Source organism: Zalophus californianus, chromosome 10 (assembly GCF_009762305.2).
Source record: "Zalophus californianus isolate mZalCal1 chromosome 10, mZalCal1.pri.v2, whole genome shotgun sequence".
Classification (NCBI taxonomy): Eukaryota; Metazoa; Chordata; class Mammalia; order Carnivora; family Otariidae; genus Zalophus; species Zalophus californianus.
Genome location: NC_045604.1, coordinates 110,830,661 through 110,856,869, shown reverse-complemented (window position 1 = coordinate 110,856,869; position 26,209 = coordinate 110,830,661). Strand labels below are relative to the sequence as shown.

The 26,209-nt window shown below is 51.2% G+C and overlaps 1 protein-coding gene across 5 annotated transcripts in view; it reads left to right on the top strand.

Annotated features, from left to right (window-relative positions):
- The window catches only part of SDK1 (sidekick cell adhesion molecule 1), an 887,311-nt gene that overhangs the window by 721,774 nt on the left and 139,328 nt on the right, over positions 1-26,209 (top strand). For all 5 annotated transcript variants that reach the window (XM_027612939.2, XM_027612937.2, XM_027612941.2 and 2 more), the window contains 3 exons: positions 13,486-13,584; positions 20,245-20,436; positions 23,405-23,526. In XM_027612939.2, the coding sequence (XP_027468740.2) occupies positions 13,486-13,584; positions 20,245-20,436; positions 23,405-23,526 (413 nt within the window). The remainder of the gene's footprint in view (positions 1-13,485; positions 13,585-20,244; positions 20,437-23,404; positions 23,527-26,209) is intronic.

Sequence of the window (26,209 nt, the reverse complement as noted above, 5' to 3'; positions counted from 1 at the left end):
TGTGTCCTCAGAGTGTTTGCAGTCTGTGCACCCTGGGGAGATAAGTCAGTGGGAAGTATTGGTAATGAGCAGTGGAAGGTGGTCCCTGGAACTGGAAGCCAGGTTAGCGGAAAGAGTTCAGAGGACCAGGGAAACAGTCTGGTCTTAGCCATGTGGTCCACCTGTGGTCTTGCTGGACTTCTCTTCCCCCAGATTTCAACTTGCAGTCCCCTTACCTTCTTCTTCTTTTTTTTTTTTTGTTCCAATATTCTTTTTTTTAATTTAAATTCAATTAATTAACATACAGTGTATCATTGGTTGCAGAGGTAGAGGTCAGTGATTCATCAGTCTTATATAACACCCAGTGCTCATGACATCACATGCCCTCCTTAATGTCCATCACCCAGTGACCCCATCCCCTACCCCTTCCCCTCCAGCAATTCTCAGGTTGTTTCATATGATCAGGAGTCTCTTAGGTTTGTCTCCCTCTCTGATTCCATCTTGTTTTATTTTTCCCCTCCTTTCCCCTACACTCCTCCGTTTTGTTTCTTAAATTCCGCATATAAGTGAAATCATATTGATAATTGTCTTTCTCTGATCTGACTTATTTCGCTCAGCATAATACCCTCTAGTTCCATCCACATTATTGCAAATGGCAAGATTTCTTTTTTTTTTTTTTTCTGATGGCTGAGTAGTATTCCATTGTATATATATATACACCACATCTTCTTTATCCATTCATCTGTCGATGGATCTGGGCTCTTCCCATAGTCTGGCTATTGTGGACATTGCTGCTATAAACATTGGGGTGCAGGTGACCCTTCAGATCACTACATTTGTATCTTTGGGGTAAATCCCTAGTAGTGCAATCACTGGGTCATAGGGTAGCTCTATTTCCAACTTTGGAGGAACCTCCATACTGTTTTCCAGAGTGGCTGCACCAGCTTGCATTCCCACCAACAGTGTAGGAGGGTTCCCCTTTCTCCACATCCTCACCAACATCTGTCATTTCCTGACTTGTTACTTTTAGCCATTCTGACTGGTGTGAGGTGGTATCACATTGTGGTTTTCATTTGTATTTCCCTGATACCAAGTGATGTCGAGCATTTTTTCATGTGTCTGTTGGCCATTTGGATGTCTTCTTTGGAGAAATGTCTGTTCACATCTTCTGCCCATTTTATGATTGGATTATTTGTTCTTTGGGTGTTGAGTTTGATAAGTTCTTTATAGATTTTGGATACTAGCCCTTTATCTGAGAAGACATTTGCAAATATCTTCTTCCATTCTGTGGGTTGTCTTTTGGTTTTGTGGACTGTTTCCTTTGTAGTGCAAAAGATTTTATCTTGATGAAGTCCCAATAGTTCATTTTTGCCTTTGTTTCCTTTGCCATCGGAGATGTGTCTAGCAAGAAGTTGCTGCGGCCAAGGTCACAGAGGTTGCTGCCTGTGTTCTGCTTGAGGATTTTGATGGATTCCTGTCTCACATTTAGGTCTTTCATCCATTTTGAGTTTATTTTTGTGTATGGTGTAAGGAAATGGTCCAGTTTCCTTCTTCTGCATGTGGCTGTCCAGTTTTCCCAGCACCATTTGTTGAAGAGACTGTCTTTTTCCATTGGACATTCTTTCCTGCTTTCTCAAAGATTAGTTGACCATAGAGTTGAAGGTCCATTTCTGGGTTTTCTATTCTGTTCTATTGATCTGTGTGTCTGTTTTTGTGCCAGTACCATACCGTCTTGATGATGACAGGTTTGTAATAGAGCTGGAAGTCCAGAATTGTGATGCCCCCAGCTTTGGTTTTCTTTTTCAACATTCCTTTGGCTATTTGGGGTCTTTTCTGGTTCCATACAAATTTTAGGATTATTTGTTCCAGCTCTGTGAAAAAAGTTGATGGTATTTTGATAGAGAGTGCTTTGAATGTATAGATTGCTCTAGGTAGCATAGACATTTTAACAATATTTGTTCTTCCAGTCCATGAGCATAGGACGTTTTTCCATTTCTTTGTGTCTTCCTCAATTTCTTTCATGGGTGTTCTATAGTTTTCTGAGTACAGACCCTTTGCCTCTTTGCCTTGGTGTATTCCTAGGTATCTTACGGTTTTGGGTGCAGTTGTAAATGGGATCAGCTCCTTAATTTCTCTCTCTTCTGTCTCATTGTTAGTGTATAGGAATGCAACTGATTTCTGTGCATTGATTTTATATCCTGCCACTTTACTGAATTCCTGTATGAGTTCTAGCAATTTTGGGGTGGAGTCTTTTGGGTTTTCCACATACAGTATCATGTCATCTGCGAACAGTGAGAGTTTGACTTCTTTGCAGATTCGGATACTTTTTATTTCTTTTTGTTGTCTGATTGCTAAGGCTAGGACTTCTAGTACTATGTTGCACAACAGTGGTGATAGTGGACAGCCCTGTCATGTTCCTGAACTTAGGGGAAAAGTTCTCAGTTTTTCCCCACTGAGAATGATATTTGCTGTGGGCTTTTTGTATATGGCTTTTATTATATTGAGATATGTTCCCTCTATCCCTACACTGTGAAGAGTTTTAATCAAGAAAGGATGCTGTACTTTGTCAAATGCTTTTTCTGCATCTATTGAGAGGACCATATGGTTCTTGTCCTTTCTTTTATTAATGTAGTGTATCATGTTGATTGATTTGAGGATGTTGAACCACCCCCTGCAGCTCAGGAATAAATCCCACTTGGTCGTGGTGAATAGTCCTTTTAATGTACTGTTGGATCCTATTCGCTAGTATCTTGGCGAGAATTTTGGCATCCGTGTTCATCAGGCATATTGGTCTGTAATTCTCCTTTTTTGGTGGGGTCTTTATCTGGTTTGGGGATCAAGGTAACACTGGCCTCATAGAAAGAGTTTGGAAGTTTTCCTTCTATTTCTGTTTTTTGAAACAGCTTCAGAAGAATGGGTATTAATTTTTCTTTAAATGTTTGGTAGAATTCCCTTGGGAAGCCATCCAGCCCTGGACTCTTGTTTGTTGGGAGATTTTTGATTACTGCTTCAACTTCCTTGCTGGTTATGGGTCTGTTCAGGTTTTCTATTTCTTCCTGTTTCAGTTTTGGTAGTTTATACATCTCTAGGAATGCATCCATTTCTTCCAGGTTGCCTGATTTGTTGGCATATAGTTGCGCATAATACATTCTTATAATATGTTCTTATAGTATAATATGTTCTTATTGTTTGTATTTCTTTGGTGTTGGTTGTGATCTCTCCTCTTTCATTCTTGACTTTATTTATTTGGGTCCTTTCTCTTTTCTTTTTGATAAGTCTGGCCAGGGGTTTATCAATCTTATTAATTCTTTCAAAGAACCAGCTCCTAGTTTCGTTGATCTATTCTACTGTTCTTTTGGTTTCTATTTCCCTGGTTTCTGCTCTGTTCTTTATTAATTCTCTTCTCCTGCTGGGTTTAGGTTCTATTTGCTGTTCTCTCTCCAGCTCCTTTAGGTGTAAGGTTAGGTTGTGTATTAGAGACCTTTCTCATTTCTTGAGAAAGGCTTGTATTGCTATATACTTCCCTCTTAGGACCACCTTTGCTGCATCCCAAAGGTTTTGAACAGTTGTGTTTTCATTTTCATTTGTTTCCATGAATTTTAAAATTCTTCTTTAATTTCCTGGTTGAGCCATTCATTCTTTAGTAGGATGATCTTTAGCCTCCATGTATTTGAGTTTTTTTCAAAATTTCCTCTTGTGACCGAGTTCCAGTTTCAAAGCATTGTGGTCTTAAATATGCAGGGAATGATCCCAGTCTTTTGGTAGTGGTTGAGACCTGATTTGTATCCCAGTATGTGATCTCTTCTGGAGAATGTTCCATGTGTACTTGAGAAGAATGTGTGTTCTGTTGCTTTAGGATGGAATGCTCTGTATATATCTGTGAAATCCATCTGATCCAGTGTGTCATTCAAAGCCCTTGTTTCTTTGTTCATCTTCTGCTTAGATGATCTGTCCACTGCAGTGAGTGGGGTGTTAAAATCCCCTACTATTATTGTATAATTATCAATGTGTTTCTTTAATCTTGTTATTAATTGGTTTATGTAATTGGCTGCTCCCATGTTAGGGACATAAATATTTACAGTTGTTAGATATTCTTGCTGGATAGACCCTTTAATTATGATAGTGTCCTTCCTCATCTTTTATTACAGTCTTTGGTTTAAAATCTAATTTGTCTGACATAAGGATTGCTACCCCAGCTTTCTTTTGATGTCCCTTAGCATGGTAAATGATTTTCTACCCCCTTTCTTTCAATCTGGAGGTGTCCTTGGGTCTAAAATGAGTCTCTTGAAGACAACATATCAATGGGTCTTGCTTTTTTATCCAATCTGATAGCCTGTGTCTTTTGATTGGGGCATTTAGCCCACTTATATTCAGAGTAACTATTGAAAGACATGAATTTAGTGCCATTGTATTACCTGGAAAGTCACTGTTTCTGTATATTGTCTCTCTTCCTTTCTGGTCTGTGTTACTTTGGGGCTCTGTCTTCATTTAAAGGATCCCCTTTAATATTTCTTGCAGGACTGGTTTAGCGGTCACAGATTCTTTTAGTTTGTCCTGGAAGCTTTTTAATCTCTCCTTCTATTTTCAATAACATCCTTTCTGGATCAAGTATTCTTGGCTGCATGTTTTTCTCACTTAGTACCCTGAATATATCATGCCAGTCCTTTCTGTCCTGTCAGGTCTCCGCGGATAGATCTGCTGCCAGTCTAATGTTTCTACCCTTGTAGCTTACAGACCTCTTGTCCCGAGCTGCTTTCAGGATTTTCTCTTTGTCTCTGAGATTTGCAAGCTTCCCTATTATATGTTGAGGTGTTGACCTATTTTTATTGATTTTGAGGGGGGTTCTCTGTACCTCCTGGACTTGAATGCCTGTTTCCCTCACCAGATTTTCTGCTATAATTTACTCCAGTATACCTTCTTCCCCCCTTTTCCTCTTCTTCTGAGATCCCCATTATTCTAATATTGTTTCACTTTATGGTATCATTTATCTCTTGAATTCTCCCCTCGTGATCCAGTAGTTGTTTATCTCTTTTTCTCAGCTTCTTTGTTCTCCATCATTTGGTCTTCTATATCACTCATTCTCCCTTCTGCCTCCATTGTAGTTAGAGCCTCCATTTTTTATTACACCTCATTAATAGCCTTTTTGATTTTGACTTGACTAGATTTTATTTCTCCAGAAAAGGATTCTCTAGTGTCTTCTATGCTTTATTCAAGCCCAGCTAGTACCTGTGTAATCGTCATTCCGAACTCTAGTCCTAACGTCTTACTTACGTCCATACTGATTAGGTCCCTGGCTGTCAGTAGTGCCTCTTGTTCTGTTTTTTGAGATGAGTTTTTCCATCTTGTCATTCTGTCCAGAGAAGAATTTACATGAACGAGAGAACAAAATACTAAAACGGCAACAATGACCCCAGAGAAATATAGACTAAACAAATCAGAAGAGACCCAAAACAAAAAACCAAACAAAAAAAAGAATATAATCAGACAGGTGAGCAGAACATAGCAATACACTGGATCTTGTGTGTATTTTGGTCTGTTTATTCGAAGAAGCTGCATCCCAAAATTGTGAAGAAAGAAAACTTATATAAGTTTTTCTATATATATGTACACACACACATGCAAATAAAATTAAATACAATGAAAAGGTAGAATGCAAGTGTAAAAATGAAAATTAAAAAAGATTTTAAAAAAGAGTTGATAAAATAAGACATTGGTTAAAAAAGGAAGGAGAAAAAAATAAAATTGAAAGACTAAAGAGTTGTGGGGAAAAAAATCACGAATTCTATATATTCTTTTCCCCCTAGCACTGGAGTTTTGCAGTTCTCACTGATCCGTAAAGTTGGTCTTGGCTGGATGTTCTTGCTGATCTTCTGGGGTGAGGGGCCTATTGCGCTGATTCCCAAGTGTCTTTGCCAGAGGAGGAATTGTACCGCCCTTGACAGGGGGCCAGGCTAAATAATTTGCTCTGGATTGCTCTAGGTGGCTTTTGTTCTCTGAAGGCTTTCTGTGCCATTCTAGAGGATGAGAATGAAAATGGTGTCCTTCCAATCTCTGGCCCCGGAGCCAAAAGCTTGGGGCCCCACTCCTTAGTGAGCCCTCAGGGAAAAGCAGCCAATCCCTCCTCTTTCCCTGGTCTCTGGCTCCACTCCAAGCATTTCTATCTCAGGCACGTGACCCCGCTTTGCGTCTCCAAACCCTGCAGACTCCTGTGGTGCTCACTCGCCCCACTCCTCCCCGGGGGGGAGAGGGGGAGGGTCTTGCCGAGGTCCTGCCGCTTGCTGGGCCCCTGCTCGGAGAGCAGTCACCCGACTGTGCCACAGTTCGCAGTATATGTCAACCCCGAGCTGAGAGCCCACTCCTGGGCTCGCTGATTGCAGCCGGCTTCCCTGCTCTGATGCCTGGGAGCTCTGCCACACTAAGGCACCCCCAGTCTTCCTGGGACCCTGGGGTTCCTGAGACCACACTGTCCCACCTAGGGTTCTGCCCCACTTGGTTGCCTGAGCGCCTTTCAGGTAGCGGCATCCTTCACTGGAGCAGACTTCTAAAAGTTCTGATTTTTGTGCTCCGCTGCTCTATCACTTTCCAGTGCTGGCTGATGGAGGCTCCCTCCCCCTATGGCTTATCTTCCGATATATTGCCTCGGATTCACTTCTCCACATCTCCTACCTTGCAGAAAGAGTCACCTTTTTATTTGTAGAATTGCAACTATTCTTTTCTTACATCTCTGGTTGTGTTCACAGGTGTTCAGAATGATTTGATAACAATCTAGCTGAATTCCTGGGACCATACCAAACTAAGATCTCCTCCACCATCTTGCCAGATCCCCTTACCTTCTTCTTGAATGCCCCGTCAGGCCTCCTGGCTGTGCCTTCCCTGACCCTCCCTGGGGCGGCTCAGCCCAGCCCCTCTGAGCACCTTCACGTGGCATCGTCCCCATCTGCTCAGTTCAGACCACCTCCTTCTCTGCCCTCAGGCCAGCTGACACCTGCAGAAAACATTATCTAGTGAAGCTCTCTGAGAAAATGACCACAGATGTGCACCAACACTTGAATAGGGGAAGGCTCATTGCATTTATTTGTAACTGGAAAAAAAAGAAAAACATTAAATGTTCCACAGGGGTGTAATTTTAAAAATTATGGAATGACAGTATACTAAATATTTTGTCATTATTAAAAAGTTTTTAGAGAAAATAGTCATGATCTAGTTGTTAGGTGAAAAAAATAATATGCAAAACTATAGGAGATCCAAATTTTATAAAAACACACTTGTATAAAACTACATGAGATGACAAAAAACCTTGAAAGAAACATGTCACACTTCAGACAGTTGTTATTCTATGTGGTGTGATCATGCGTATTTTCTACATTTTCGTTTGGATTTTGCCACATATTCTCATTTCTACAGTGGGTATGTACTCTCTTTATAAGGAGAATTGAAACTAGTATATGTTTTAAAAAAAAGTCACCCGGGGCTGCCACTTGCCTGTCTTCTGGCTTCCTCCGGTCCCGGCCACGGGGCTCTGGGTGTGGCCGGCCTCCTGTGCCACTGAGGGTGCCGTGGCCCAGCCAGACCTGCTCCCCAAGGCCTTGGCTTCGCTGTACTCACCAAGGTGGCATTTACAGAGGTCAAGGCTGTCCAAGATGAGCTTCCTCCTCCTCTGCTCCCATATCGGGGCCCCTCTGTTCTCACCCCAGTTCGTCTCTCAGAGGATGAAGAGTCTGACCGGTTGTCAGCCCACAGATACGCTCAGATCTCCCTCATCCAAAAGTGGCAACTCCGCGCCCACCCCGGCACATTGAGTTCCTGGTGAGCTCACTTCCTTCTCAGAGAAGCTATTCCTTGGACCCCTAACCTCTCACACTCCCCATAATGCTTAGCAGCCGCTCTCACCCCACCCCTGGACTATGACGACCTTACGAAACACAGTTTTGTCAGCTGCTGCAACTGCATCGGGTGATACGATCGTGTGGTTTTTCTTTTTAGTGAGTTGTTGATACAGCGGATTGATTTTCAAATGTTGAACCAGCCTCGCACACTTGGAGGAGATCCCACTTGGTCCTAGTTCGTAATTATTGCTTATGTTGTTGGATTTTGTTTGCTAATAACTTTGTGGGTGATTTTTTGCATCCAGGTTGACGAGAGATACTGGTCTGCAGTTTTATTTTCCTGGACTTACTGTCCGTCTGGTGTAGTGTCAGGATAATGCTGGTCTCATAGAGTAAGTTTGGAAGTGTTCCCCCTCTTCTGCTTTCATTCTTTTTTTTCTTAACGATTTATTTATTTATTTGAGAGAGAGAGTGCATGAGCAGGGGGAGGGGCAGAGGGAGAGAGAATCCTAAGCAGACTCCGCGCTGAACACAAAGCACAGCACGGGGCTCGATCTCACGAGACCATGACCTGAGCTGAAACCAAGAGTCAGATGCTCAACCGACTGAGCCACCCAGGCATCCCAGCCCCTCTTTGGCTTTCTGGAAGAGATTGTGTAAAGTTGGTGTCAATCCTTCTTTAAATGTTTGGTGGCATTTTCCAGTGAAATCCTCTAGGCCTGGGTATTTCTTTTGGAAGGGACATTTTAATTATAAACTCAGTGTCTCCAGGAGTCATTGTACTATTCTGTTGTCTGCTTAGTCTTGGGTGAGTGTTGGCAGTCTGTGATTTTCCAGGGAACCGATCCCCTGAGGTGTCAAGTGTGTGCGTGTAATGTCGCTGGCAGTATTCCCTGCGTATCGTCCCGTGGCTGCAGGAGATGTCCTCACCTTTCTTGTTTCATCCCCGATATTGCTGATCTCTTTTTCTGTTTCTGTCATTCTTCCCAGAGATTTGTCAATTTTATTGATTTTTTTTTTTTTTGAGGAACCAGCTTCTTATTTCATTGAGCTTTCTCCATTGTTTTCTGATTTTCAGTTTCATTGATCTTTGCTGCTAATATTTCCTTCCTTCTGCTTTCTTTGGGTTTGTTTTTTGGTCTTCCTTTTTTAATTTCTTGCGGTAGGTACTTAAACTATTGATTTGAGGCCTGTCCTCATTTCTTTTATAAACAGTGCCATAAATTTTCCTCTCCACACTGCTTTAGCTGTATCCCACATATTTTGATATATTGTGTTTCATTTTCACTCAGTTCTATGTGCTTTTGTTCCCTCTGAGACTTCCTGTTTGGCCCATGAATTATTTAGAATTGTGCTAGTTAGTTTGGAGATTTTCCTCTTGTCTTTCTGCTACTGATTTCTTGCCTGATTCCACTATGGTCGGAGAGCACACTGTACAATTTCAATTCCTTTAAGTTTATTGAAGTTTGCTTTATGGCCCAGCACATGCTCAGTCTTGGTGAATGTTTCATGAGTGCTTGAAAGGAATAATGTGTATTCTGCTGTGAAACCCACTTTTCAATTATAAATTGTATATACCACCCCCAACAATAGTTTAGGATTAAAGGAGAAGGTTGATGAAGTTTAGCTTTTCCATTTTTAAAGAAAAAAAAAAATGTATGCCTATCTTATCAAGTCTTGTTTCGACTGTGATAATATTATAATTAAATGTTGATTGATCAGTCCATTCATCATCTGTCCAACACAGAAACGAGTATGCACGCTTATATTCGGGTGTCTGTGGAGCACCCACTGTGTGTGAGGTAGGCAGCTGGGTGTTGAAAGGGTTGCAAAGATAAGTAAGCAGAGCCTCTGCCTGTAGAGCTTCTCGCCTGGTCGGATGGGAGGGACGTGGCTGAGGCCAGTGCCCCCGAGGAGGGAGGTCTGGAGAAGTGGCTGTAGCCGCCCAGCGAAGAGCATCTGGTTGAGGAGCATCAGGTGTCGGGTAAGTCTTGTAGAGGAGGTAGCAACTGAGCTGGGTCTTGACTGATGAGCTCTCCATGCAGACAATGGCTGAGGGCATTCCAGGTGGGAGGGAACAGTGTCCACAGCGGCAAGGAGAGTACACGAGTGTGAGAGAGTACGAGCGAGGTGTTTGTCGAGCCTGTGGTGCAGCGTGTGGGGGTTGGGGAGGGGACGAGCTCCAGAAAACAAGAGTCAGGAGAGTCTCAACTGCTAAGTTCAGGCACTTGGACAGACCCACAGTAGGTTCTCCATGAGGGGTGTTATTTGAATCAATCCGTGTTTCGGAAGTTCTGTCTGGGGTTTGTGAGGATGCGCTGGAGGTAAAGGTGGAGGAAGCTGGGAAGAAGGCACAAGATTAAGAGAGCCCACACCCATGCTGTGGAGACAGCGGTAAGACATGTCGCAGGGAATTTGGAGGCTCATTAATAGAGGGGTGGAAGGAATTATCTACGATGACTCAACATGCTTTGGTTTATGTGACCGCGTAGTGATGATGCCAGCAATCAAAGTGTGGGACGCAGTCTCGGGTGAGGATGCTCCGCCGACTTGGGACGCACATGGTGTGCGGTAGCTATGGGGCGTCTGGGCCCGTGTGTCTCAAGTGGGTTGGGGGGTCCTAACAATTTGCGATTGTGATCCTACTTTCCAGGAAAGGGTTAGGGAAGGTAATTGAATATGTGGTCTAACCCCAGATGGAAATACCTGAAATCCCTTCCACCTCAGGGTGTCTGAGCTCCAAGGTCCCCAGCAGTTAAAGCCCCCCAAGCAGCTGAAGTCGCTGTAGGGATCAGGTGGGCAGTGTAGAACAAGAGGGCTAAGAGAAGAGTGACCCTGGGGGGCTCTGGCCCGGTCGTGTGGGACTGAGGGTGCAGAGGTGCTGCACAGGGGGCCCGCGCAGGGTCCCGGAGGAGGAAGGAGCCTGGCTTGGATGAAGGGTACTTTCTGCACTCATCCGTAGGAAGGCTCAACCCAGCCCCCTTAGGTGGGTAGATGGGGTGGGGAAGGCAATGATAGGGGACAAATGTTACGAGCACCCCCCCTTATAGCTGCTCTTCATTATGCCCACGTTTTCCTCTGTTACTCTGTTACATTTATTCAAAGAAGAGGCCAGGGCAACACCCCCGGCTCAAGCCATAGCCTGGTCCAGGTGGATATCAGACTTCACTTTTCAGAGGATGTTTATTAAAAATACAAAGTGGCAGAAGAAGGTAACTTCTTCCAAAGAGAAGAGAGAAGACTCCTGGCTGAATTGTTTGCTAAAAAAAAAAAAAAAAAATCCCAATTGTTGCCAGTTAAGCAAGCAGACAGACATGGTGGGGAGACATCTCGTGAAGCTCCGTGACCAGGAAACAGAACCTTAAGTGCATTTTTGCCCACCATTAGTAGGTAAAAAAAGAAACTGGAAATTTCTTTCTTGGGAATTGAGAAAACTGGAAGTGATGTCATCTTTTTAGAATTTTTCTAACAGAGTCACCATTTTTCAGTAGCTGGGGAGACTGTTGATGCTGTTCAGTGCATGGACTATGTCACGGCAAGGTTGAGGGAGGGAGGATGGCATGGCACGCCCCCCGCCCCCCCCCCCCCCCCCCCGTGCTCTCTGGCTGAGGGCGCCTCCCTTGGCCCCACATCCCGCAGGCCTCCTTTTCCAAAGCTCTCGGGGGTGGGGTGGGGAGGGCGGGCAACCAGTAAAGAGGAAACAAAATATAAATTTTAAGCCTAGATGTTGTCAGCTGGTTCCAGCAGAGCTAGAGGACAGCAGATTTGGGCAGGAATCCAAGCAGCAGAAACACTGAGAATATATAAAAGGAGCAAAAAGCTTTCTTTGCTGCTCTATCAATCGAAAGAAAAACAAGTCCGTTCAAAAATCCGCCAGAATGTCTTTCTGGAAACTCAAACCTGGAGGAAGATGAGCTGGATTCGACAGCCATTCTATGTGACCATCTCCCCCGCTCAGAGAGTGGCCTTTGTCGGTGTTTGAGCTCATCCATAAAACATCTTGAAAGTTTCACCCAGATGAGTGTATTTGCTGAGGCTGTTACCATCTTTTTTTTTTTTTTTTTTAATTAGAAGTTGTGATAGGAGGCTTTGTCCAGGTACCAGCTGAGAAGCAGGTACTGAATCCGCCATCTGGGCAAGCAAGGCCGACAGAAACAGGGGTGAGGCTTCTCTGTGGGGATGCCCCCAACTCTGCTCTTGGGCAGGACAACCGATACCTTGCCTTCGTGCTCTCCAATTTTAAGCTTGAAATATTACATCGTGGTATGTGATTAAAAAGATCTCGGTGTAGCACATTCAGGGCCCGAGCAGGGAGTCACGAGGCAAGGGCCGATCAGGAGGAGCCTGGTGTCCCCGCTGGGCATGGGGCATGTGCTTAATCGGTCTCTGCTGAGCAAATGTGTCCCTTGGCTCCTCTCCCTCTCCTGTTCCTCCTTTGTCTCTGATTCTGCCCCCCGCTATCCTCCCCTCCTTCCTCCCTGACTCGGTCAAGTGCAGTCTCTGGAGTTGGGCATGGGGAGCGGGAGGCCTGTGGGGCCTTGCAGAGGCAAGCAGAGCAAACCTGAGCCAGCAGCCCCACCAGCTGCAGGAAATGGCCCGCTGACCCACGCCCGGCTCCGTCAGCGGTGGAGCCCATCTCTGTCTCCTTCGCTCGCCCCCATCCCCAGGCCATCCCCAGGCCATCCCCGACTCCAGCCTCCCGTAAAGCACGTCCTTTTCCCTCTGCCTCCCAGGCCTGCCCCCACAGAGCTGGGAAGGAAGTAGCCCCACGAGAGGGCCTGCAAGCAGGGGCTCCGTGTCCTCACTGTGACCAGGCCTGGCCTTGCACGCCACAGCTGCAAAGCGGTTGAGGGGTCCAGGCAGGAGGCTCGTCAGGGCCCCTGGAGCTGAATATCCATGACCTTGGACGGCTCACCTCCCGATGGGCCTCTCAGACTTTTACTCTGGGTGCTTTCCAAAGTGGCAGACAGTTCCTCTGAGAAATGACTTTGTGTTGGGACAGTAAGACAACTAGGAGCTAAGAGTAGCAGCTAACGTCCGGGGACAGGCCTCCAACCCAGCAGCTCCTCGTTAAAGCACGATGCCTCTCCTCCGCCCTCCTATGTCACAGAGAACAGCTGCACACGAAGAAACTCCTGGCAAAGGAGCGCATTGTTGCTGGAGCTTTCTCACAGCGCCGGCCCCGTGGAGCCCCTTGGGGGGAACAGGGGTGGGGAGCCTGGAGCTCTGGGTCAGGTCTGTAGGCATCGCCCTGCGGCCAGGGGTAGGCAGGCCTGGCTGCACAGAGCAGGGACCCCACACCAGACAGACGCTCACTGCAAGGCATGTCCGGGGACACTGGGTGCTAGCCACTGCTTTTCGGGACCCAGCCAGCCTGCTTGCTCTCATTAGAGGAGATCAAGGAGAAGGAGGTGTGTGTAAGTGTCCTGCATGTCTTTGGTTCTCCGCATGGCTGGGATGCGGCTGATAAAACAATTTATGTGCCCAGAACCAGGACGCCTTTTACACCTCGAACTCCCTCCCCTCTTCTGGGTTTTTACTGGCATTTCCTTTGAGTCCGGCCTGCGGGCCCCAGCCCGGGCTCCCACTACCCTTCCCTAGTTAGAACTTTCTGCACACATCTGACCCAAAGAAAAGGGGGGCTCTCGTATTAACGGGTGACTTTATTTTTGATTGCTAGAACCAGGAGCTGTAGGACATCTGAGTTTCACGGAGATTCTGGACACATCCCTCAAGGTCAGCTGGCAGGAGCCCCTGGAGAAGAATGGTATCATTACAGGTTAGTATCCCTGTCTCGGAAAAAGGAAAAACAAGCTGGCCCCAACAAGGGACGTGGGCATTGCTGCAAACAGCCCAGCTGGCCGGGGCCACGGGCGCCGGAGGCCTCTGGGAGGTGGACACGTCTGCCTGGCCATCGGCAGAGGGCTCAGTCACCACCCCGGCACCGTGCCCCCGGGACCCCACCTCCCGCGGGGCATGTCCCTGCATGGGCTGTGGCCTCCGAGTCTTGTCTTAACAACCTCCAAAGCCTTTGTTCAGGGAGAATCCACACTTCGTGGCACATCCCCTCACACACACCGTCCCGCACAGTTCTCTTAGCAATGCGGCAAGGGTTGTGCCCCCATCACGACCCATTGGCAGAGGAAGCTGAGGCCCGGAGAGGCCCGCCTTCAGCACACGTGCACCGGATGCCGACTGGGTGCAGACCCTGCACTGAAATGCTGCCGTTCTGGCAGTGGCCAGGTCCCGCCCCGCCTAAACCAGGGCCCCCCAGCGGAGCCTGGGTGTCCTGGCTCCGGCGCCCCAGTCCCCCACCCAGTGCCCCCGGGACCCGAGGTGAGGACAGCCAGCCTACCAGGTGCCCAGACAGACTCCTCTCAGGCTGCAGGTGTCTCTTGTGGGGCTTTGATGATTTTTTTCAAACAGAAGAGCTTTAACCTTTCAAATTAAAGCTTAATTTAAGTCTTGGCTTGAAAAACAAAATTCTGGGTGGCTTCAGCCTCAGGGGAAGGTGGAAGCCTCACCTTACCCCCCAGGCCCTCCATTCTTCGTGGGGCTGCAGGGACAAGGCAGCAGGGCCGTGGCCGCCAGTGGCCCCATCCGTTTCGAGAACGTTACTTGAAATGTCAAGCCAGCCGCTCTGTGTGGGACATGTAGTTTGTGGCAGGCACTCTCTGGGACTGCCTGCAACACCTCCTGTCATGTCCGGGGCTTCTGCCTCCACCCTCTAAGCCTGGATCCCGAGGCTTCAGGGGGACCCAGCTCCTGAGCAAGTCGCGTCCATCCTGCTTGTGAGTCCGCTCGGAGCCTGGGCCACGTTCCTTGTCCCTCACTCCACCACCCACAGAAGCCTGTGGGAGCCCACGCACACTAGTGGGCGCACCAGGGAGACCAGCAGTGAGGTCTGTCCCCCCTGCCTGGCCTCACGGCTCAGGGCCCCTTCCCCCGCCGTGTCTAGGCAGCAGCAGTTTGTTTGTTCAAACAACCACGACGCACCTCCTACAACCCCCGTCTGAGACCGTGGGTGGTGCTGTCCCACGGCCCCATGGCCAGCAGGGGACCAGGCCAGCACAGGGATTCGAGTGTCCGCGTTCTGGCCTCTACATCCTCATTGTGCTGGCAGTGAGGTTCGAACCATGCTCCTAACCCCAAAGCAGAGAGAGGTTCCCATCTTCCTGGGCTCACAGCCTCTCACCAAGTCTGTCAAGGTACCAGGGCCAAAGAAACCCCTCACAGCTGTTTCGGAGGTCACTTGGTGCAAACACCTAATTTATATGCTAACAACAGCTGTTTGAAATGAACTGAAAGAAAAAAATATTTGTATTTCCTTCTTCAAGCAAATAGGATGTGTGTTCCTGATGTTCCTGATTGGATCAGACTCTGCCCACCTTCCTGAATGTGAGATCGGGGTGGACCCCACCACCTTAATTTCCCACATCAGTCTTCATGCTGTACCTGCTCCTGTATCACAGAAACCACCAGAAACTCACCTTCGCAAAGACAGGATGTGTCCCAGACGGGCACATAGCACGCCCTGAGCCTGACCTTGGGAACAGCTCAAGCTTGAGCTCCCTGTCATCCTCTGTGGACACAGGCAGGAGATGCCCAGCATCACTGTGTCCCCATGCTGTTTCTGGGGCTCCAGGCGGTGTCCCCTCCTGGTGCCAACCCCTCCTGCTTTTTGTCCCCAAAACACGTAGTTTCCTGTGCTCGGCCGGAGCCCCCTACAGACCACACCCCAGAGGGCACCCCTGCTCTGAAGCCGCCTGTGCCCCTAACTTTTAACCAGAGTATGTGTGTGGGTCTGGGTCTGCCTTCAGAGCTAATGCTTTGAAATACCCACGGTCAACGATAATGTAACTCCGGGAAGGGGGGAGCACTGCTGCAACTGGACCGCAGGACCCAGGATGTGTTCAGTACCCACGGTCAACGATAATGTAACTCCGGGAAGTGGGGAGCACTGCTGGAACTGGACCGCAGGACCCAGGATGTGTTCAGTACCCACAGTCAACGATAATGTAACTGTGGGAAGGGGGGAGCACCGCTGGAACTGGACCGCAGGACCCAGGATGTGTTCAGTACCCACGGTCAGTGATAATGTAACTCCGGGAAGTGGGGAGCACCGCTGGAACTGGACCGCAGGACCCAGGATGTGTTCAGTACCCATGGTCAACGATAATGTAACTGTGGGAAGTGGGGAGCACTGCTGGAACTGGACCGCAGGACCCAGGATGTGTTCAGTACCCACGGTCAACGATAATGTAACTGTGGGAAGGGGGGAGCACCGCTGGAACTGGACTGCAGGACCCAGGATGTGTTCAGTACCCACGGTCAACGATAATGTAACTGTGGGAAGGGGGGAGCACCGCTGGAACTGGACCGCAGGACCCAGGATGTGTTCAGTACCCACGGTCAGTGATAATGTAACTCCGGGAAGTGGGGAGCCCCGCTGGAACTGGACCGCAGGACCCAGGATGTGTGTTCAGTTCCCACGGTCAACGATAATGTAACTCCGGGAAGTGGGGAGCACTGCTGGAACTGGACCGCAGGACCCAGGATGTGCGTTCAGTACCCACAGTGAACGATAATGTAACTCAGGGAAGTGGGGAGCACCGCTGGAACTGGACTGCAGGACCCAGGATGTGTGTTCAGTACCCACAGTGAACGATAATGTAACTCCGGGAAGTGGGGAGCACCGCTGGAACTGGACCGCAGGACCCAGGATGTGTTCAGTTCCCACAGTCAACGATAATGTAACTCCGGGAAGTGGGGAGCACTGCTGGAACTGGACCGCAGGACCCCAGGATGTGTGTTCTGCAGTCTCTCAGCACAGGATCGCCAGTGTGAGTACATACAATCCCAGAGGCCTCCCGCCACCCGCTGCAGAGGGACCGAACACGGTGGGAGATGGGCAGAGAAGAGAGCGCATTTAGCTCGACTTCGCTTTAAGCCATACAGAGGGAGGACAAAGCAAGCCAGGCAGTGCTGAGGAAAGAGAAAAGCAAAAACACCAAAAGCGCATAGTGGGAGGCTGCCCTTGGAAGCAAAGATTGTCTCCAGCAGAGCCGATGGGGACCGGTCGGTCCTGTGGCTGGAATGAGGGTTGCACTCACCATCCCTTTCAGAGGCGGAGCATCCGGCTGCCTGCTTGGCCTGTGGGCCTCCCGCCGGCCAAGCCTCAGAAGCCTGGCTAGGGCTCCTGGGTAGACATATGCACACAGAGACTTCCCTTCCTTCAGATACACGTGTGGTCCTTCGAGAACACACCCCACACCTCACTCCTACTGTAAATCTCCGCGGAAACCCACGGGCGCACGTCATCCCCGAGCGGGGCCGGCATTTCCCGGCTGAGCGGTGCTTGCCAATACTCCAATTTATGATCCTCTGTTCTCGCCAGCTAATAGGGCTTAATGAACTCATTTTCGTATTCTATTTAAACAAATCTGTGTCGTTACAAGCAGCAGCCTATAGTCCACATGGAGCTCGGCCTTCTGACGGCCATCCGCTGGGGTCCCCCTCCCGCCCAGCGGCCGCACGGTCCCCATCTCGCTCGGCCTGGCCTGTGCTGTCGCCTTTTCCAAGTGTACTATGAAGTGTGCCCGGTGTCCTGGGAGCTCTGGGGGAGGCTGCGGAGGAAGAGGGCCTACGGGAGCTGAACCCACCAGTGGTTTCCTGGCCCTCAGGGCTCGTCCCTCCAGCCGCCTCCCCGGTGACCCCTGCCCTCGGGGAGGCTCTGCCCCCACACACGGGTCATTACCCCCCACAGACGGGGCCCCGGGCGGGGCGTGCCAGCAGCACCACAGTCTATCCCAGGCTCCAGGCGGCATATCTCACAGAGGAGCAGAAGAAAAGCCTGGTCTGTGGGCAAAGCCGGCCTCAGAAAACCACGGAATGTCCTTCCGGAGCCTCTTGTTAATGCAGCTGCTGTTGGAGCGGCTGCAGGGCAGACAGCGGCCTGGTGTGGTCCTCTGCAGGGGGCCCCGGGTGGTCCAGACACCTGGGGGAAGCCATTCCTTATCAGCCACAATGCACAGTGAGCAGCCCCAGGCCTCCCTGTCAGGTCGGGGCCTGAAAGAGAGGGCGGCCCCGAGCCCGGGCGTCTGGTCCGCCGAGCGAATTGCCCATTGCACTTAATGTGAATCCCAGCATCTTCCGCTCTCCCTGCATAAACTCTGATTTATGAGGGCCAGGACGCAGACAGACAGCCTGTGATTGGATGTACTGCTCTCTTGTACAGAATTTACTTCAGATCAACAGAAAATTATTTCTGAAGCTCCCGCGGTCATTAGTCTCAGTTAGGCTGCATTCGGAGCAGGTAGGACTCCTGCCCACTGAAGGTGCCCGGCGCCGGCTAGGCCCCTCCACCTCCTCTGGAGCAGGCGAAACGTTCCCGGGGCCAGAACTGCCACAGGCCCTGCGCCCCACGCCCCCCGCCCCCGAGGAGCAGTGCAGGAACCCGAGTGCCCCTCCACCCACCACACCACCCCCGCTTTCTGTCCATCCCTCTGCCTCCCACGCTGTTCCCCGCGATGCATCCGGGCCGTGCTTTCTTGCCGCGGGGGCTTTGCTTGTGTCATATGGTCTTGTCTGCGGCCACAACGCCAGTCCACCCACAAGCCTGACGTAACAGACCCCAGCAACGCTGCCCTGCCGAGGATGCTGGAAGCACTGGATTTGGGATCCAGGTTGCCAGGACGAGCCACATGCTGTGTTTTCGTAAATTTTGATCAAGAACAGCTTTTAAACAAATGCAATTGTCTGGCAGACAAGCTTGGAACATAAAACAAAGCCCTGTCCTCCTGTATGTTCAGGGAAGACTCCGAGGATCCACCATTCAGCGATGTAGCAGGTGTGACCCACCAAGGTTGGGGGCAGTCAGGTACGCACCCGCACATCAGCGCTTCAGAGAGAAGGCTGTGGATGGAGGCTCTGTGGGGAAGCGTGGAGCCCAGGCCAACCCTAGAAACCCCTGACAGTTTCCAGCAAGTTCATGAATCTCTTTGCACCTTCATGTTCTCCACTGCAAATGGGGTTAGTGACTTGGAAGTTCTGCTGTGAGGACTGAATGAACTAATGTAGGTGACATGCTTGGAACACCACAGGAACATTGGGAACACTCTGGGTGCTTGAAACTATAGATACTTACTGCCCAGAAGGCTTGATTTTTAATTGTGCCATTAGATCCAAAATTCTGAATTAATAAAATGAAAAGAACTGATTGGTCCGGCGCACTGAGTGGGGGGAGGCTGGATGTGGGGCACGGGGAGGGCGAGGAGGGAGAGTCTGAGGTTCGGAGGGAGCAGGGCCGTGGGTGGTCCGCCAGCCTGAGCACCGTGTGAGAGAGGTGAAGTCTGGGGGTGCCCACGGCCCAGATGGCCTGAGCGGAGCACAGGGGCCTGGGTGGAGACCAGATGGTAGTGGGGGAGATGTCGTATGCGTGGAGGCAGCCATGGCCGGCGCCCCTCTGCGCCCTCCTTGGATGTCCGATCAGCACCGCCTGGCCTGTAGGCTGTGGGACTGCAGACAGGCAGCAGCTTCTCTGACATTAATTTTTTTTCAAAATATTAAATTCCCGAGATGCTCTCTAAATTCTTGCTTACCTGCAAGCACAAGTTTCTAACCATATTTATTGCTTTCATCACAATGAGCTTTAAGACGCCTCTTGGTGCTTCGGTATCCCTGAGTTTATTGACTGGGAAGAAGGAAGAGCAAAAGCGTTTTCAGCTGTTCCCCTTTCCTTGGGACCCGCAAGCACCTTCCATCACTGTCTCCCGCTTTAGGAGACTCTCTGCCAGGTCTCTAACCACATCAGCTCCCCTCCATGGGGGTTGATTCAGGATCTTGCTGGGTTTTTTTTTTCTCTGAGCCTAAAGTTGCGGTGGAATCCAAGGCTGAATAAATTGTGGTCATGAGGCCCCACTGGACTGAACAGAGACCAGGGGAAAATCAAATTTTGCCAGGAAAACAGGTTCAGAAAGTGGGGACGCAGCAGAACTCAGGCACTTGGGCAGAGAGGGACTTTTTAGGGAAAGCACTTTGCGCGGGAGAGAGTGTCTATCAATCATTTCAGGAGGGAAAAAGTGGCAGTGTTTCCACAAATTAGTGGCAAGCCAGGAGCAAGCTCCTGATTTAGAGTAGTGTATAATGAAAATATCAGCGTATAAAAATGGAAATATTGATGACATGTACCCATAGTTTAACACGAGGTGAAATCAGGCACCGCAGGCTGGCAGCCATCACTCCTCTTTCCTCAAGCCAGCTTGGGCGCTGGGGGGGCGGGGCGACAGGGACCCCATGGACGGAGGAGGGGCCCGGCCCAGAGTCTCATGTGGGCAGGGCAGCAGGTTCCCGCCCGGCTTCAGCACACCTGTTGTTTCAGATCGTCCGTGACAGCCCGGCATCCGGACGGCCCAGCTCACCCTGTGTTCTTGCTCCCCAGGCTACCAGGTTTCCTGGGAGGTGTACGGTCGGAACAGCTCACGACTCACCCACACCCTCAGTAACACGACTCACGAGTACAAAATCAGAGGATTGTCGTCGCTCACCACCTACACCATTGACGTGGCCGCTGTCACCGCTGTGGGGGCTGGCCTGGCCACCTCGTCCACCATTTCTTCTGGAGTGCCCCCAGGTCAGTAAAACCCTCTAAGTGCAGGGCACTTCGAGCTTGCTGGTGCTCTGGGTGGATGGCAGTCCTGTGTGCAGGCCCGGGGTCCTTTCGAAGAGGGGTGTCCGCTTCCTGCAGGGGCAGTGGGGTGGCAAGTGACCCAACGTGGGCCTTGTCCTCCAGTGTCTGCAGCTGAGGTGTGGACTGGAGGGACGTGTCCCAGGGAGCGAGCTGGCCCCGAGCTCCTGCCCTGCAGGGAGATGGTTTGGATATTAAAACCAAGAACAGGAAGCATAAAGCTTTATTCGCTCAGCGAAGCGCTGGAGTTGTGGTTTGCGATAAGACAAGGGAGGAGGAGGAGGTCGGAGGCAAGGGAAGATCTTCCAGACAGAGGGAGGCGGACGCGCCCCTGCGGGCTGGGGAGGGGTATCCGCCGGTGATCCCTGCTGTCCTGCCCTTTTTGAAATTCAGATTATCTTCCTAAACGTGCGGCTCACTCATTTCGGCCTCGGAGCTCTGCACTCAACTCTTTTCTCTCTGATTTTAAAATTTATGTTTCAAATAAGTGTTTTTCCTGGGAATTCACAAATACGAGGGAATGTGAGGAAGCATTGTGGGGTGGCTCTGGGTTCCCTTCTGTCATTAAAGCTGCGGGTCTCTTGATCTTTAAAAGATGTCAGTTTGCCTCATGCGGGTTGGTATTTGAGGATAAGGCCCTGAAGCTCCCTCCGAAATCAGCACTTCATCCTATAATGCCCTCCACCTCCAGACCCGTGTTCAGAGCCCAGCTGTTCTCCTGGACGGGATGCAAGCACATAAAACATACACAGTAAAGAAGGGAATCGGCACAGGGATGAGTGTGTCCCCCTCCCAAGGACCACGTCTGGAGAGAGGCGGGCAGTCCTCCGAGTTGTGTGTGGTGTCAGCGGAGGCATGGTACTTCCTCCCCCTGAGCAGGGCGACCTCACAGGACACTTTCTAGAGGCCAGTCGCCACCTGCCCTGCCCGCCAGGGAGGTGTCCCACAGCAAGCCTCTGTCCCCGATCAGCGGTCACTGCGCCCTTCCTCTGAGGCAGCAGTGGGGCGCCGTCCCCCACAGCAGCATCCCAGGGGCCCCTCATAAAGCACATTGCTGGGGCCCCTCATAAAGCACATTGCTGGGCCCCCGAGTGTGGGATTTGCCTCCAGAGCAGGTTCTCGGGCGTGCTGATGCTGCTCACTGGGGACCACACTTTGAGGCAATCTGGCGTTTCTTAAAGGCATTGACAAGATACGTTTACTTTTTTAAAGAAAGAAGTTTTTGGCTTACGGGAAGATTTGTTTATTCTGTGTAAACAGCCCGTTCCCACAGCACACATTTAAAACCTTGTTGAAACTCCAGGGGTGCTTCGGTGGCTTGGTGGACTGGCCGTCCAACTCTTGATTCCGGCTAGGGTCATGATCTCAGGCCCGCGTCGGGCTCCGGGCTGAGCGTGGAGCCTGCTGGGGATTCTCTCTGCTTCTCCCTCTGCCCCTGCCCCGCTCGTGCGCGCACGCGTGCGCGCTCTCTCTCTCTCTCTCTCTCTCTCTGAAAAAACAACACTACTAACACTCTAAGAACTAGTGGTGGTGGCCTGATGCAGGATTTGTTAGAACTGTCCCTCAGAGGCCGACAGTAACGTGGGGAGCGCCGCCACGTGTGAGCAGGTTTCCAGGGACGGCGTGGGCTCCATCCGGCCGCGGTGGGGGGCAGGCGGGCGCCCCTCCGGAGGCACCGCAGAGCGAGAACTTGAGGGCAGAGCCCCGCTGTGCCAAGCACACCCTGACGAGCTGAGGTGAGGGAAGCTGTGGAGAGGCTGCTGCTTCCCCAGAGATCAGGTTACCCGTAGCCAGGGATGGATCCCAGGGCACCCCGCGAATCTGCGGGAAGCCAGCGCATGACGACTGTCTCTCTGGAGGGCCGTACCCCGCTGGCTGTGCTTGAACCCCACGCCCGTCAAGGTCTGGAGCACCGCTGAGAGAAGCCGGTGAGCTGAGACAGAGTCACTGTCCTTCGATCTCAACATTTTCTGCCTCAGATTCACTACATGAGATGTGGGAAGGCCCCTTGAGGTTAGGGTTGGTTGTCCCCGTGCAAGTCTGGGTTTCCAGCACCGCCCCCCCGGTTCGGGCAGACCAGGAGGCGTCCCTCAGACGGTACCGGAAGCACACGGCTCCCGCTTCCGGCCCGGCGTCCCTCTCCCTTCCTTCCATCCCACTGTCTTTCTCTAGAGTAGCTTGTGTTGCCCAACAAGATGCGAGGCTGCCTTTCAGACTCGTGGCATTTCACTTCCGAGCGGGACAGGCTGTTTGGGGGGGGCGGCCTGCCGTGGGTCTGTATTCAGTGAATGGGCTGCAGCCCCAGGCAGCCTCCCAGGATGGGAGCCCATCAGAACCCCCTCCCCCCATTCACTTGCTGGAGCAGCTGAGCTCAGGCAGAGTGGGGAGAGCTCCGCTCCTTCACCTGAATGTGGTTGTCTTGGAAACCAGACCTGGGGCCTAGGGCTCAGGACCTGCACACCCGGCGGTGCTATGAGGCACCTGCTGTCTCCCGCCCGCCCCACTCTGTTTGCCCCGGCATCATGGTCATACCAAGGGGAGGGTGGACATTTGGTCATGTTCTTTTCAGAGCCTGGAAGAATCACACCCATTCATCCTTTTTTGTTTCAATGAGTGTCTATTAATTACCTGCTGTGCATGGAGGTGAGTAAGTCCTGACCTTCAGAGAGGATCATCCAGAGGCCACATCAGTACGTGCCCTCTTCCCACTTCCGAGGCATGGGGCCTGATGCGCAGCCCCTGAACGTAAGGATAGTGCGGGGGGTCATGTTCCTGGGGAAGCAGCGCTTCTCACTTACGTCGTTTTGAAAACAAATCCAGGCATTTTGAAACCATTTACTTGCCGACATGTTTGGTGCGTTTCCTAGGCTGTCAGAACTTGCATCTCCACGTCTTGTCTCTCCTTTGTCTCTAGAGCTCCCTGGCGCCCCGTCCAATCTGGTCATTTCCAACATCAGCCCCCGCTCAGCCACACTCCAGTTCCGACCGGGTTACGACGGGAAGACCTCCATCTCCAGGTGGATCGTCGAGGGTCAGGTATGCTCTCGTGGGAGGGATGGCAGGGTTTCCAGAGTCGGGGCCCTGCGCGTGGGAGGCAGGGGACCAATGCATCTGCAGAATGGCTGGTCGGGGGCGCAGTGACCGGGGTTTGGAGGATGAGAGCCAGAGACTGGAGACAATGGGCTGCCGGGGGAGGGGTGTGGAAAGGGAAGAGAGACAGGATGTTAGGCTGTGATCTGAATGGACCTTAAAAGGAGTGATAAGAGGGCTTCACATTCGAGTTTCGGCTCCAACTAGGTACCCAAATTGCATAGCATAGTTGATTTATTTCTTTTGAATTCTGTGCAGCAATAAGCTACCAAATGTATAAATGAGATGATTTTTTGGTACAACTCGTCTATCCCGTGAGGGAATGCATCCGCAGCATGTAGAGAGCATGTTTGTGCCCGAGACTTTTCCAGGAAGTATGCGAAAAGGAGGAATTTCCGTCTTGGGAGAAAAGAACACACATCACAGTCGAGGACCAGCAGGGAGGCCCGAGGGCTGAAGCCAGTGTGGGGAAGAGTGGGGGGCAGTGGGCTCGAGGAGCCCCGGGCACACATCCCACAGGGTCCCGGACACAGGGTTCCCCGGGACTGGGGAGCAGCACACAAGCCACAGTTCTAGTTCCAACAAAAGCAGGAGATAAAAAGCTGAAGAAACAAACTCTGGAAGTAGAAAGTGTCCGAATAGTTCTTGTGTATAGTAAAATCCCGGTGACTTTCATCACTGTGCTTGTATTCTGTTGTAAGACAACTGTCTCTCAGAAATCGGCCATAATTTAGGGAACCAAGTCCACACACATCCTCAAAACATTCATTACGCCACAATTTCTGAAAGTGGATGCAGGAATCTGAAAGTGCAAACCAGCTGGTTGGGGCGCATCAATAGAAGGGGCTGGGACATCTGTTTCCTTAGGAAAAAATCAACAGCACATCCCTACCTCACATCAAGTTGAAAACAGGTCCCCAGGGAATGAAAACCAAAATGATACAAGCGAACTTTTTAAAACGCATAGAGGAGGTCGCCTGGGTGTCTCAGATGGTTAGGCGTCTGCCTTCGGCTCAGGTCATGATCCCAGAGTCGTCGGGCTCCCTGCTCAGTGGGAGTCTGCTTCTCCCTCTGCCTCTCTCTCTTTCTCTCTCTCTGTCTCTCATGAATAAATAAATAAAATCTTTAAAAAAAAATGCACAGAGGAGAATACAGGAGAAAAATCACTTTATCTCACGAGAACCAATTCTAGCGTCTCACGGTCCATCAGACATAGCTGGGCAGGGATACAGAAGCATGTGGTGCCGCCCGCGGCGTCAGGACGCCACGCCCCGTGAAGGCCAAAGACGCAGGTCTGCAAGCTTACGACCCGCGCGGGAGGCGCTGCCCGGCAGCGGGGACGTGCAGACGCCGACGTGTCGGTGGCTCCCCCGGACGGGGCTTTGCTTCGTGCCTCTGGGGCCGGCCGGGAGCTCACGACTTCTGTGTGGGCGCTATTGACCAGAACGCAGCTGGGAGCCTTCCTCCCTCCTCCCCTCCCCCCCTCCTTCCCTCCTTCCTTCCCCCCTCCTTCCTCCCCTTCTTCCCTCCTCCCCCCTTCCTCCCCTCCTTCCCTCCCTCCTTCCCTCCCTCCTTCCTCCCCTCCTTCCTCCCCTCCTTCCCTCCCTCCTTCCTCCCCTCCTTCCTCCCCTCCTTCCCTCCCCCCTTCCTCCCCTCCTTCCCTCCCTCCTTCCCTCCCTCCTTCCCTCCCTCCTTCCTCCCCTCCTTCCTCCCCTCCTTCCCCCCCTCCGTCCCTCCCTCCTTCCCTCCCTCCTTCCCTCCCTCCTTCCTCCCCTCCTTCCCTCCCTCCTTCCCCCCCTCCTTCCCCCCTCCTTCCTCCCCTCCTTCCCTCCCTCCTTCCCCCCCTCCTTCCTCCCCTCCTTCCTTCCCCCCCTCCTTCCCCCCACCTTCCCTCCCTCCTTCCCCCCCTCCTTCCCCCCTCCTTCCCTCCCTCCTTCCCCCCTCCTTCCCTCCCTCCTTCCTCCCCTCCTTCCCTCCCTCCTTCCCCCCTCCTTCCTCCCCTCCTTCCCTCCCTCCTTCCCCCCTCCTTCCCCCCTCCTTCCCTCCCTCCTTCCCCCCTCCTTCCCCCCTCCTTCCCTCCCTCCTTCCCCCCTCCTTCCCTCCCTCCTTCCCCCCCTCCTTCCCCCCCTCCTTCCCCCCCCTCCTTCCCTCCCTCCTTCCTTCCCTCTTTCCTTCCCTCATTCCTCCCCTCCTTCCTCCCCCTTCCCTCCTTCCCTCCTTCCCTCCTTCCTCCCCTCCTTCCCTCCTTCCTTCCCTCCTTCGCTCCTTCCCTCCTTCCCTCCTTCCTTCCCTCCTTCCCTCCTTCCCTCCCTCCTTCCTCCCCTCCTTCCTTCCCTCCTTCCCTCCTTCCTTCCTTCCTTCCTTCCTTCCCTCTTTCCCTCCTTCCTTCCTTCCTTCCCTCCTTCCCTCCTTCCTTCCCTCCCTCCTTCCTCCCCTCCTTCCTTCCCTCCTTCCTCCCCTCCTTCCTTCCCTCCTTCCTTCCCTCCTTCCTCCCCTCCTTCCTCCCCTCTTTCCCTCCTTCTTTCCTTCCCTCCTCCTCCTCCCTTCTTCCTCCCTCCCTCCTTCCCTCCCCCCTTTATCCCTGCTGTCTCTTATCCTGAATTATCAATATGAAAGTATAGTTTTTAGA